This window comes from Bombus impatiens, unplaced genomic scaffold (genome assembly GCF_000188095.3).
Source record: "Bombus impatiens unplaced genomic scaffold, BIMP_2.2 scf_0526, whole genome shotgun sequence".
In the NCBI taxonomy this organism is placed as follows: Eukaryota; Metazoa; Arthropoda; class Insecta; order Hymenoptera; family Apidae; genus Bombus; species Bombus impatiens.
In genome coordinates, this window is record NT_176945.1 from 386,998 (window position 1) to 400,426 (window position 13,429).

Sequence of the window (13,429 nt, forward strand, 5' to 3'; positions counted from 1 at the left end):
ATGGATGGAAAGAAATTTGTGTTTCATAGACTATAATTAGCTTTCAGCGTAGATTTATTTTTACATCTTTCTCTTTTTTTTGTTCTTTCTACCCTTTTTTTTATTATTATTATATTCATGTTAGAAATTACTATGTACGTATAATAAAGAGAAAATATAGTATTATAGATTAAGTAAGAAAACAGATTTGTGTTCTCATGTTCACCACAATGAGTTCTATTTATTCAAACTTAGTGCGTGTTCACATGTGACGACTAGTCTTCCCCACCCTGGTGCGTTTTACACGGCCTCCGCGGCCTCCTCTTCTTCCAAGGTAAATTGCAAAGGCCGAGGGTGGATGTTTCGCGCTATTTATAATGTTTACAGTGGCCGACACGTTCAGAGGAGAGAGAAGCTATTTTGTGTTATTTACTGGTTGCTTAATTACAAGTTACCGCAGTCGCCCATAGGCGTGGTAATCGAGCGCGATTCCGCAACTACTGAAAAATCGAACAGTCCGGTGGAAAAAGAAAAGGGTGTAACCACGGTCGTGGCAGCGAATTATCGCCGTAGGGCGCGGTAGGAAACGATTTTGTAATAAACGTGAGTAATTTTTCCGCAAACATTTTCATTCTTTCGACGAGAGGAAGCGCCATTGTCGGTATCGGTATCGGTTAATCGCGTTGTACTATTTTACTTGGTCGTTTAAAAAGAGCGCTGTGGCAATTATCGAGCACGCATTACGTATCAGTAGTTCTGGGATCCCATTAAATCCGCGCCGCGTTTTATTCGATGGAAAAACTGTGACAGCAAAAAGCTGAATCATCGCTGAGGTAGCAACGAGGAACTTTTTGTTGCCCGTTGCTGCATGTTTTAAAAAGTATTAAACAAATATCAACCTGCAGAGAGATTTTATCCACGTTAGACAACGTAATTAAAGGAATATTTGGGTTTTGTTCCGATTTCAATACATTTGCTTCTAGCCAACAAGTATACACCGAAGAAAAATTTGTTTCTGTTGCAATTTGTTGCTACCTGTTTCTAATTTTTCTCTGACCCTATCGCTCCAACCGGAAATAGGTAGCAAGCAGCGACTTTTGTTACTGGCAACAGAAATACGAAGAAACATGCAGCATTTTCTCAAAACGTGAAACACTAACAGCAGGTTCCTGACTGTTGCCTCAGTGGGTACGCAGTTTATGCTCAAAACGAATGCACGTTGCGAACTTTCGTTTTGACGAATGAAACATCCGAAGAACGACGGTAGCTGTTCGAGTTTTCTGACGTATTTGTCAGAATGTTGGTTGGCCAGAAAACCCATCCACTATCAGCGTAATCAGCGTAACATATTTTCTCATCGACAGCATCTTTTATAATCTGACCTCGATATACGTACTTTGAATCAATCATCGTATATTACGTGCATGTAAACGCTCTTAAAAAATTGCCATCGTTGGACGGGCGATATTGCGCATGATTGTCGTCGTCATCGTTCGCCGCGGAAATGTTCGAAATCGCTCGCGGAGCGGTGTACGACGCATTAAAAATATTCACGCACGAGCGTACACACGTGCGTTAATAGTGATACATATATAGAACGGTAATCGTATCGCTCGATCAGAGATATTTTAACCACAAAACCCATGAGATGGCGTATCGTTTCCTTGGCCGTACGGTGTGTAGCCAGACAGAAAGTTATCGATCGATAACGGGTCGCCACATATTCGATATCGTTCAAACTCCAGCCAAGCATATTACGAGGCTGTCTCTTTTGTGCATCCATTCCTCGCTATAAAAGTCCTCAGACATATACCTTTGTTCACCGATCATTAACATCCTTTTGGGAACAAAGAGATCCGATGAACGAAGGGGTCTGTCTCTTCCGTCTGGCGGAATCACGGTTAGTTTGTAATTGTTCCACGTCGTTGTCGTTACGTTCAACCCGCGCGCACACCGTGCGTGCATTCGTGACAGGCAGTGTGTGTACGTGTATGTAATGATACAGCCTGAAATATTTTGAATCGGATGGAATATATGTCTATACAGAAAAATTCGCATCTCTTCGAATATAACTCGATGGTTAAAAAGTTAAACCCTTGGAAAGTCTCGATCAATTTTGAATCTTGATAGATCTTGAGTCTTTAACCACAGACATAGAGCTTCAGTAAGTCCTTTTGCAAATAGAGATAGGTGGGTGCTGTGGTTCCTATTGACAGATTTTATGAAATTAATATTCAATAAAATTCAGATTTTTGTTTTCTACGGTATGGACATTCGTAGAAAACAATTCTCATTAGCTATAAAAAGATTAAAAGTTTGATAAGTCTTGGAAGTATTGGAAGTCTTGATAGGATTCGAAGTTCTAAAAGTTCAGTGGGTACTCAATATAGTACATGTCTTATAGTACATAAGATATATACTTAAATACATATGTACGTAGTATTAAGATTATGTATAGGATATAAGGTATTTAATATCTGCTAAACTTCCTTAAACTTTGAAATCTATTATGACTCCAACATTTGTTAATTTTTTGGAGACCAATATTCAACGTTTGTCAAAAACTTTGAGTTTCATATATCGAATCATGTTCAAAGTAACTTGAATCTTCACGGTATGGAAAAAATGAAAATGCAGATGATCATTTCTACACGCAACACGCGCGTTATTACGCCTTTGATGTTATTAACTCAAGAGGTTTTCCTTTCTTAGATTTAACACTTGATTTTAGAGCTGACGAAATCGGGGAAGTATAACATAGAAATTAAACTTTCCTTAAATTTAATTCCCTTTACTGGAATTAAATTCCCTTAAACTGGGAATAAAAGAACAGTTTAGGAATTACATACTTATCGATAATATGTTTAAAACAGCTATGATAACATTCTGTAGTTGCGAACCACTGTGTTAAAAGTAACTAGCGGTTTTCCAAGGTTCGATTTGCTCGTAAAGCCTATCGGCTCGTTTGCTATGCGATACACGGTTCTCCATTCCTCTCCTCCTTTTCCTCCGTGTTTCATCTCTTGACTCGAGAATGCATAATCGCGGTATGATTCATAATACGTTTAAAAACACACGTGTTTTCGTCATAATTTGATATTATTATGACGTGTGTTAACAGTTATAATGAAATAAAAGGAGCATACATAATGAATAATTAATCGCACAATAAATTTTTCAAGAAACTTGTTTTTTTTTATGAAAACCTTACTATATTTCGCTATAAAATATGCATATTCTGATTAATCGAATCGTATGTATATGAGAAGCTTGAGATTTATTCTTTATATTTTATTTCGTATATACATTATATTATTAAGACACAGATAATACACGTTGAAATTTTAAGATATTATTTTGTATTCGAGCCGAACTCCGTACGTTATAACGAAGAGTTTCTACGTTTAAAATCGTTCGGTTTGCCATTCACTTTAATTCGTGAAATTCTTCGACCTTGCAGGGAAAACAACAGGAGGATTGCGTGCACGGTATTATTTCATCCACGATGCAGCATCCTGCATTCTTATGCAATAGCAGTGTTTAGTACAACGAGTCGCGTTTATTTTTTAATGAAGGAATTTGTTATTGACTGATAATCGGTTTTCTGCTAATTAATTAGCCAGTATCATTAAACGATGCAATTATGTAATATGTTGCAGCATATGTTGAGATTTCTTTTAAACTTTTTCTTCATTGAATAGTCCCAACGAAGGGTTGAATATAAAAGAAACATGAAATTATCAGCAAAGCTTTCCATTTGTACGTATATGCTTTGCAATACAACATGTATGACGAGTCGAAAAAATAAAGCTCGAATGAATCAAAACTGTTTCCTTCGTAAAGAAAATTCTTCGAATTACGTGTGGCCATGGAAATTTTTTGAAACAAGAGAAAAGTTATGAATTCAATAAACATCTACTTTTCTTGACTTTTTCTTTTTATGTAATTTATATTTAGGCCATCTTGGTATTTTCTATTCATGCAAAAAAAAAAAAGAATTTTTATAATAATGTGTTCTAGATATACAGATTTTTAATCATTTTTTTCAAATCGGATGTATAAGTAAAACATAAGTATTACTTAGTGTTCTTTCTTATTCTAGATATACCAGACATTCCTGAGAACATCAAGAATTTACGGGCACTTCAGGTGGCGGATTTCAGCAGTAATCCAATTCCAAGGTCAATAGGTTTGCCTAACATTTATCTCTTTTCGTTTGAAACACAGCTATTTATATTTCATTTTAAAAGTTGTTGAAAACATTTATTCTCAAAATTCAAGAAGGATTAAATTTGTCATTGCAGACTTCCAGCAGGGTTCGTGCAATTAAGAAACTTAACTGTTTTGGGACTCAATGATATGTCCCTTACGAATCTGCCGCCTGATTTCGGAAGGTAATAGCAACAAGAACTCGCTTTAATTGCATTCAAGCTTAGAATGATTTAATTGAATTACATCGTGTCTAGTACTAACAAGTTTGTGCACCGATTGTTCTCAGCTTGGAGGCGTTGCAGTCATTGGAGTTGAGAGAAAATTTGCTCAAATCCTTGCCGGAATCGCTTTCCCAACTTTATAAATTGGAGCGGCTGGATCTTGGTGACAATGACATTGAAGTTTTAGTAAGATAGATATTGAATTAACCATTGTAAAGGAAATTATGGACAAAATAGAATATTTGTTGTCTATTAACATAATATCTATTATAAATTTGGGACTTTTGTTTTAGCCAGCACATATAGGAAAATTACCAGCATTACAAGAATTATGGTTGGATCATAATCAATTGCAACATTTACCACCGGAAATCGGAGAATTGAAAACGTTAGCATGCCTAGACGTATCTGAAAACCGTCTGGAAGATCTTCCGGAAGAAATAGGAGGTTTAGAGTCTTTAACAGATTTGCATTTATCGCAAAATGTTATTGAAAAATTGCCTGATGGTCTTGGAGAATTACAGAAACTTACTATACTTAAAGTCGATCAAAATAGGCTTTCTACTCTAAATTCAAATATAGGCAGGTGAGATTAATTTTTTCTCCTATAAGGATCTTGATACCATAGAACTTGATAACAAAAACTGACGTTTACTCGTTGTAGGTGTGAGAACTTACAAGAATTAATTCTTACGGAAAATTTTCTCCTTGAACTGCCTGTAACTATAGGAAAACTTCATAATCTAAACAATTTAAATGTAGATAGAAACAGTTTGCAGTCGCTTCCTACGGAAATCGGTAAGAAAAGTGTCGTTTAGAACTTCAATTTATGTTAATATTTATTTATATTACTTTATAACATTAAAAATAATTTTTTATCGAATGTTATTATTTTTCTGTAGGAAATTTAAAACAATTGGGTGTACTGTCTTTAAGAGATAACAAACTGCAATATCTTCCTATCGAAGTTGGACAATGTACAGCTCTTCATGTGTTGGATGTCTCAGGCAATAGGTATATAATATAATCTTAAATATCTAAATTTCTTCATGTTTTGTTAACAATATTTAGTAATGATATTCGTTTTTCAGATTGCAGTACTTGCCATATTCCTTGATCAATTTGAACTTAAAGGCAGTATGGTTAAGTAAGAATCAAGCACAACCAATGCTTACTTTTCAGACAGACGTTGATGAGGAAACAGGGCAAGAAGTATTAATTTGTTTTCTTTTGCCACAATTGGAAATCCATCCAGATGGTTAGTAGATCTATTTCATGAAAGTATATTTCGGTACATTTAGTTATACTTTATGGATTATATGTTGCATGATTTGTGATTTAGATTCAGGAAGAATTGGTATGCTTGGTGGTATGAGAAATGTTGTTCAAGATGGCGAAATACGTGAGCTTGGTAGTAGCGATGATGAAGGCTGGCAAGAAAAAGAAGCGTCGCGAACGCATTCTGTGAAATTTACGGATGAACCTCCGGAAACTGATAAGGAGGTGAGCACGTTACATATGAGGAAATCTTCTAGACTTTTTAGATTTGCTATATCTAAGTTCAGAGTATTTTCGAGGTATTTAATGTGTTGGAAACGTTATTATTCTTACGACTCATTGTATTAAAATTATAACAAAAGATGAAACAAAAGCCTATTTTTTTCTAACCATTCACCTTTTTTTTTTTTAATTACGTAAATACAACGTTTGCACTTATTTCAGACACCATTCGTACGACAAAATACCCCTCATCCAAAAGAATTAAAAGCAAAAGCTCATAAATTATTTAGTAAAGGAAAAAATGACAGCCGATCAGCATCTACAGATGAGCAGGTAATTATTAATTTCATTTTTCGAGATATCATATACAACCTTTTTGTAACAGTTGTTAATAATATCTTTCAGGATGTTTCTCAAACATTTGGTTTGGATAAAACTGAGACTGATATTTCAACAAAGTCCAACGATTTGACTACAGAGACTATAGAGCAAGAATCATTAAAACCTGAATCTATAGAAAATGCACAAAAAGAAACCATACCTGGAATAGTAGCTGATAATGCAGATTTTCAGTCCAGCAATGAACCAGAAATAATTTTAACTAATCAATATATTACAGAATCTAATGCTGTAAGTATTTACGTTAATGCTAGTTTATTTATTTACTTATTTGTTTATTTATTTATTTATTTACTTATTTGTTACTGATTTATAAATTGTAAAAAATATTTTTTTAGGATGTGAGGACTGAAGGTTCAATATCTGAATCAAAGGATATAAATGACAAAGATGAGGAAGAATCTGAAAATGAAGAAACACAAAGACATGTCGAATTTTCTATCGTAGAAGGTATTGATTATGATGGTAGTGGTGATTCAAATAGACCAAATAGACTCCATCGTAGAGATACTCCACATCACTTGAAAAATAAACGAATCCACACAGCAATAGATAAAGAAAAAGTAGCTTCCATTATTGCACAGGTAATTATTATCTACCTAAAAAAAGCAACATGTTTAAAACTACTTAAATAATTACGATGAATTTTATACAGTTTTTAATATGTGGTAGGCACTTACGAAGAAAAATGACGAAATCTCCACATCCACGTCAGCACCTGCAGAACCCACAGAAAATTTTGACGCTCAAAGTCAAGGTAAAACAACTACGATTAGTATATCACCTTTTACCTGTTGCATTTCTTTATATCACCTTTAAATTTATCAAAATTAAATTAAATTATAATTCATATACCACGTATAAAATAAAATACTTGAAAAGGTAACATATATCTTTTCCGCGTAAACTGAATTAAATAACGAATCTTCCTAAACTTCCTAGCATCATTGCTTCGTAATCACTGGCATTAAATAGTCCATGATAAGATATTCCTTTCTGCTTCTGCTATCTTATCACTTATCCGTTATCAAACTCTAGTTATTTATCAAACTCGATGTAGCAAGTGTACACGCGTAGAAAAAAATTGCGAAGTGAAAATATTCAATTAAAAATTTCATCAACATTCTATATTGTGAAAAAAAAGTATAGTTAAAAATGCCAAAAAGATATAGATGTTTTGTAAGAAAAAAAAGAAAGGGTAAAAGTTAGTAAAACGTGATCCGATTACATAATTAAGTAGTAACGCCAATGAAATTTATTGTGTAGGTGCGATTTCTGATGCTGAGCCGACGATAGAAGTACGAGAAGAACAATACGAAATTCATATCGAAAGAACGACAGGTGGTCTTGGTTTATCAATAGCTGGTGGAATTGGTTCAACCCCTTTTAAGGGTGATGATGAAGGCATTTTTATTTCAAGAGTCACGGAAGGTAAAAATTGAGATAAAAAACCTATTTGTTTTCAGTCGTAGAATATGTCAATTATAAAGTTTCATGATATGGTCATTATATTTTCCTTTATAGGTGGACCTGCAGACTTAGCAGGTTTAAAAGTGGAGGATAAAGTATTGTCTGTAAATGGTGTTTCAGTTGTAAACGTAGGTCATTATGATGCTGTAGAAGTTTTGAAAGCTTGTGGACGTGTCCTTGTGTTAGTGGTTCAAAGAGAAGTTACGAGGATAGTGCCACCATATGAACAGGTACTATTTTATGAAACACAAATCATTTATGCTGTTATTAACATTATATTTAACAGGTATCGTCGAGAAAAGACTCAGCGTGCTCTAGTTTAAGTACCAGTAGAGCTCCAAGTGCGACGTCTCATGTTTCATCTACAGGTTTACCGCATAATTTAGAAAATGGTGATGCTTTACCTCATGATGCTATTAAGGTATATATTTTTTTAGATTTAATAGATGCAACATATACAATTTGAACTAAAGTGCAAAATTTAAAGATCAACAAATTTCTATTTTAATAAGTCTAAGAAAATCCCTGAACCTATATCATCAACAAAGGCGGGTAATGAACCAATGGTATCTGTTCTTGTTCACACAACATTAATACGGGACCAAAATGGACTTGGATTTAGTATTGCTGGTGGAGAGGGTTCTCCACCATTCAAAGACAATAGTGATGTAAGAGATTTATGAAAATATTTTATATTTATTTCTTTCGTTAATTATGCTTAGCAACTTTTTTCAAATATATAATGTTTAGGCGATATATATTTCAAGAATAACCGATGGTGGTGTGGCACAAAAAGATGGTAAATTATTAGTTGGAGACAAAGTAATATCTGTAAGTGTAATATTATTACACAAAATATTTTTTAATACAATTATAATTGTTTATCTTTCATATAATGGAATTATTTTATAGATTAATGGAGTTGAAATGAGAGGAGCCAAACATGAGCAAGCAGTTGCTTTATTAACAGGTTTGGAAAGATTCGTTCGATTAGTGGTCGAACGTGAAATTCCACTTTCGCAAGCAAATGCAGCCACAGTTGTAACACCTTCTGAAAAGTCACCACGAGTGATCGGTGCACCTAGACCATATACAGGATTATATAACGCCAATAGTTATATAGCAAATAGACCGGGTTACACCGGATATCGACGTTCTATCGATGCTGATAGGACTCTATCGCCAAGTCCTACTTCGAAAACGCCTCCGCCTATGAAAATTGAAACTACTGAGCTACCGAAAATGAATGGTGTTACAGAATCAGGAAATATTAAAAACGTTTCTTCGATATCACCAAGTCCGACAAATAGCCAACCACATCCACAACCTGCCCCTAGGCATAGCATTTCGCAACCTACAATTACACCCACGACAACTACAAGCTCAACGCCCACGTCTTCTACAGAACCTAGGTCAACCTCACCCCAGGAAGACATACAGGTACCGAAGCCTATCACCAACGAAGAATTTCAGGCCATGATACCTGCTCATTTCCTTCGTCCCCCTACTTCCTCACCATCACCAGATTCCCATCAAGGCCCTATCGTGACAGTGACAATAAAGCAGCCTGATAATCTACCTGGAGACGTCAATTTTCCTCCGGCTCCTACCACACTTGGTAAAGTTACTGAGACCATCACAAAGAGCACTCTCACCGAGACCGTCGTAACTAGGGTGACTGAAAATCAATTGGTACCACCAGTAATCATTGAGGTATGTGCTTGGTAGCTAGATGCATGGATTATGTTGCACATACATTTCGAAAAAAGTAATACAAATTGCTGAAAATATATTGTTTATCTTTTCAATTAACAAAAACCATGACGAAAAGGAAGTTTAGAAGTTTTATTTTATAATTTTTAAATATTACAATTATAATTATTTTTTCTTCGGTACTGGAATAGTTTGCACTTTTTAAATATTTTAGGTAAAAATTAAGTATTTAGTATTTGTAATGTATTAACTTATTTCCATGCTAGGATGATAATCGCAGTCCTACTAAATGTAAACATATTCCAATGCAATCAATTAATTAACTTCGGAATAATTACAATTTGAAAAATGGTGGTCAAATGGTTTTCTTCCTCTCATGCATGTTTAATTAAGAAATAAATTATAACATCATTCGTTATTTAAAAAAGGGCAATTTAAACATTGTTATGTACATTATTTATGCATATGTACGTTTCATTTCTATAACAAGTTATATTTCATTGCATGTCTATGTATTTGAAATTGATCGTTATTGATTTGATTCAGTAAATATAATTTCTCTGTGTGTGCATTATCAAACCATACATTAAAGTATTTGGTAGGAATTGGTTGTATGAAATGTTATATTATTTTATACCTTGGGTGCTTATTCTCTGGCATGGAAATAGGTAAGTAGTATAAGCTAAATATATATTCTTTCATCAAATACCAAATTATATGCATCCTCCACTATTATGAAATTCCATCTTTCATTCTTTAATATCCAGGGCATTATATTTTTAAAATAATTAACACGTGTAATTTAAACGAAATAATGATTCTATATATTCGATGTTTTAATGATTAAATATTAATTTTTAGGATGTAATTCTTGTAAAAGAAGGATCCCTAGGATTCAGTATTATTGGCGGTACAGATCATTCGTGTACTCCATTTGGTGCAAAAGAGCCTGGAATTTTTATATCTCATGTAAGTTTTCTGATAATCTTTGTTAATATTCAGAATTTGTATAATATACATTTGTTGTGCTAATATTAGGTTGTGCCTGGTGGTATAGCTGCAAAATCTGGTAAATTGAGAATGGGTGATAGGATACTAAAGGTAAATGGTACTGATGTAACAAAAGCTACTCATCAAGAGGCTGTGATGGAACTTTTGCGACCAGGCGATCAAATAGTGCTTACTGTCCAACATGATCCACTACCAGAAAATTATCAGGTAAGCTATTTATAATTTAATTACTATCTGCTTGTTAGTTATTGCACATATATAGAGGGTTTGCTTCTTAATTACAAAATAGCTTTTTCAATAAAACACGCTTATGAAAATGTAACTATAAATCACAAATTCACAATTAATGTTATCACGCTTAATTCTCAGAACTTACAATATTTTAATATTGAAGTTTGGGATCAACACTAGTCAAAATTCGTAAACGCGCATACATTTAGAATACTTAAATATATACATAAAATAGTATCGCCAGTTAAATAAATAATAGAATAGAATCAGTTCATTCATTGATACTTAATGCATTATATTCACCAGTGAAATGTTTATCATTTGCAAACTGGCACTCAAGTGCTTCACTTATAACTGTTTTGTTGTGGCATTTCCTAATGCTGTTATTTATAATTTGTCCTACAAGCTGGTCGAAATAGAGTACATCCCTGTGACAGTAAGTACTCAATTAATTTGACCTGTTATTATTTTATTTTTTGATACCACGCTTTGCCCTCTGTTAAGGCTGCAAGTAAGCTCAGCACTGAATCACGAGCAATTGCTTTTCTGCCTAGGCTGAGATTATATAGAATTTAAAACTTTTTTTACTTGCTTTATATGCTTTATGGTAAATTAAAAGAATTATGTAATACAACAGTCATACATTATGTATTCATAATTTTTATAAGTATATTATATTGAAAATAAAACTAGGAAATATTTTGTAAAAAGTAAGCAAAGCAATATGTAAAAGATGGTAAAGGTATATTTAAAAATAATGTAATATTTTAGGAATTAGTTATTACAAAAGAACCAGGCGAAAAATTGGGCATGCACATTAAAGGAGGACTTCGAGGACAAAAAGGAAATCCCCTTGATCATACAGATGAAGGGGTGTTTATATCCAAAATCAATTCAGGTGGTGCAGCTAAAAGAGATGGAAGACTGAAGGTAAAATTTAATTCTCATTATAAGAATAAGAGTTTTATGTAATAATTTTTTATACTATGTTTTTGATATTAGGTTGGAATGAGACTACTAGAAGTCAATGGGACGTCGCTGTTAGGTGCGACTCATCAGGAAGCAGTAAATATATTACGGTGTTCAGGAAACACAATTACGTTAGTAGTTTGTAAAGGATATGATAAAAGTGAAATCGAGCCAGTATTGCCATTATCCGATGGTAGAGATTCTAAAGAATCTAGGTCATCCAAGGAATTGAAGGATCCTGCAACAGAAGGTACTAAATCATTATCGCAAAGTATATCTAGTTTGGATCGCGATGATGAAGAAGCAGCAACTCTCAGACAAGAGCAAGAAATGAAAGCTGAACTTGTAGCATGGGAACAAGAAGAAAGAGAACGTGCTTTGCTTGAACATAGAGAAAAATCTACCCCTGAAAAAGTAAGACCCAATATTAAAGAAATTAAACAATATAAGCAATTTTTATTAATCAATGTGATATTAATTTTAAAGTTGAATATTTTCAAATTGAACAGGTATTAGATGTAGTAAGAGCAGCTGAATCATTAGTAAGCAAATCAAGTAGTCCGGTTGACATGGTTGTACCACCAAAGTCACCAGGTGGTACAAAAGATCTCAAAACAACCACTATTGTGATGAGCAAACACACTTTAGCACCTCAAAATACAAATGTAAGTATTTTTCATGATATTAAAATAATACAAATTTTAAGTTGAAATATTACTATATCTGCATGTCTCTATAAGTATAAATTAACTTGCAAGCAGTAGTTTGCTTTTATTGGTATATAATAATAATAATAGCTATAGTATTTGAATATTTAAGAATTCTTTTGTGGAATTATATTGTTTAATTTTTTTATTCAACCTTACAATCATTTTAAATATTCAATGTATATTTATAAATAATGGTGGTTCTTGCATAAATGGATGCTTAACTTTATATAACTATTACCTCTTTATTTATTTATATTCTTCTTTTACAAATAATTAAAAAATTGCTACTTTTGATTTTATGCTTTGTTTACACAAGATGCATGACTTTAATAATTCACGTTTTTATTGAGCACTATTTATTTATTTGCTCATATTATATGTACGTATACGTATACATATGTTCATGGGTGCATATATTATACATGTGATTTATTAACAAAATATTCTACATTTTATTAATGGCACTGGAACAAAAGGAGAGACGTTTGAAAATTTCAATTTACAAATTAAAAAATATAGAGAAGTTAAAAAAATAAATAACTTTTGATCAAGAAATATTATTATGGTACAATGTGGTGTTAAAGAAAAAACGTTGCTCTTCCCCTTGTGTACATTCTTATATGGTAGCATAAGCATGGACGTTCATTCTTACATAAACATACTTTATTTCTTCTTATTAAATACTATAGACCTATATGTTTATTTCTGCACACCTTGTGAAAAGAATAAGAAACCATAATCTAATAACAAATTACTAATTTTTATTTATCTGTAAAGAAGAAACAATATTAACTTTTTAATTTTTGTTGCCCTTCGAATGATTGTACATTTTACATAAGTTTATATGAATTTCTCAGTTTGATATCAAATAGATTTATTATTTGTCAGTACTCATACACTCATCATAAATCTTATTTCTTATTTTTAATATATGACGCATGAAATGTACATTTGTCAGTGTTCTTAGCGTCGCATGCTCTCCTGAGCGGCAAAACAAGAGATGTTTCACATGTT

At 33.0% G+C, this 13,429-nt stretch overlaps 1 protein-coding gene and 1 long non-coding RNA gene across 15 annotated transcripts in view; one reads left to right on the forward strand and one right to left on the reverse strand.

The window, feature by feature from the left end:
- LOC100742759 (protein lap4) overlaps positions 1-13,429 on the forward strand; it is a 52,490-nt gene that overhangs the window by 29,878 nt on the left and 9,183 nt on the right. For 9 of the 14 annotated variants that reach the window (XR_004462096.1, XR_004462097.1, XM_033321921.1 and 6 more), the window contains exons 3-26: positions 4,082-4,160; positions 4,284-4,373; positions 4,478-4,598; positions 4,706-4,998; positions 5,077-5,210; positions 5,315-5,426; positions 5,504-5,670; positions 5,755-5,915; positions 6,135-6,245; positions 6,318-6,542; positions 6,650-6,895; positions 6,984-7,068; positions 7,578-7,742; positions 7,836-8,011; positions 8,068-8,202; positions 8,294-8,449; positions 8,532-8,612; positions 8,694-9,494; positions 10,356-10,463; positions 10,533-10,712; positions 11,143-11,172; positions 11,508-11,666; positions 11,739-12,119; positions 12,215-12,370. Coding sequence is in view for 12 of the 14 variants with exons in the window: in XM_033321921.1 (XP_033177812.1) it covers positions 4,082-4,160; positions 4,284-4,373; positions 4,478-4,598; positions 4,706-4,998; positions 5,077-5,210; positions 5,315-5,426; positions 5,504-5,670; positions 5,755-5,915; positions 6,135-6,245; positions 6,318-6,542; positions 6,650-6,895; positions 6,984-7,068; positions 7,578-7,742; positions 7,836-8,011; positions 8,068-8,202; positions 8,294-8,449; positions 8,532-8,612; positions 8,694-9,494; positions 10,356-10,463; positions 10,533-10,712; positions 11,143-11,172; positions 11,508-11,666; positions 11,739-12,119; positions 12,215-12,370 (4,352 nt within the window). In the remaining 2 variants the exon portion in view is untranslated. The other 5 variants (XM_033321930.1, XM_033321931.1, XM_033321925.1 and 2 more) reach the window with 5 other exon arrangements.
- On the reverse strand, positions 6,741-7,368 carry LOC105681037. The gene is made up of 3 exons (XR_001102426.3): positions 7,103-7,368; positions 6,992-7,029; positions 6,741-6,910 (listed from the first exon to the last, which is right to left on the reverse strand). It is a non-coding gene; the product is annotated as an uncharacterized LOC105681037 (long non-coding RNA).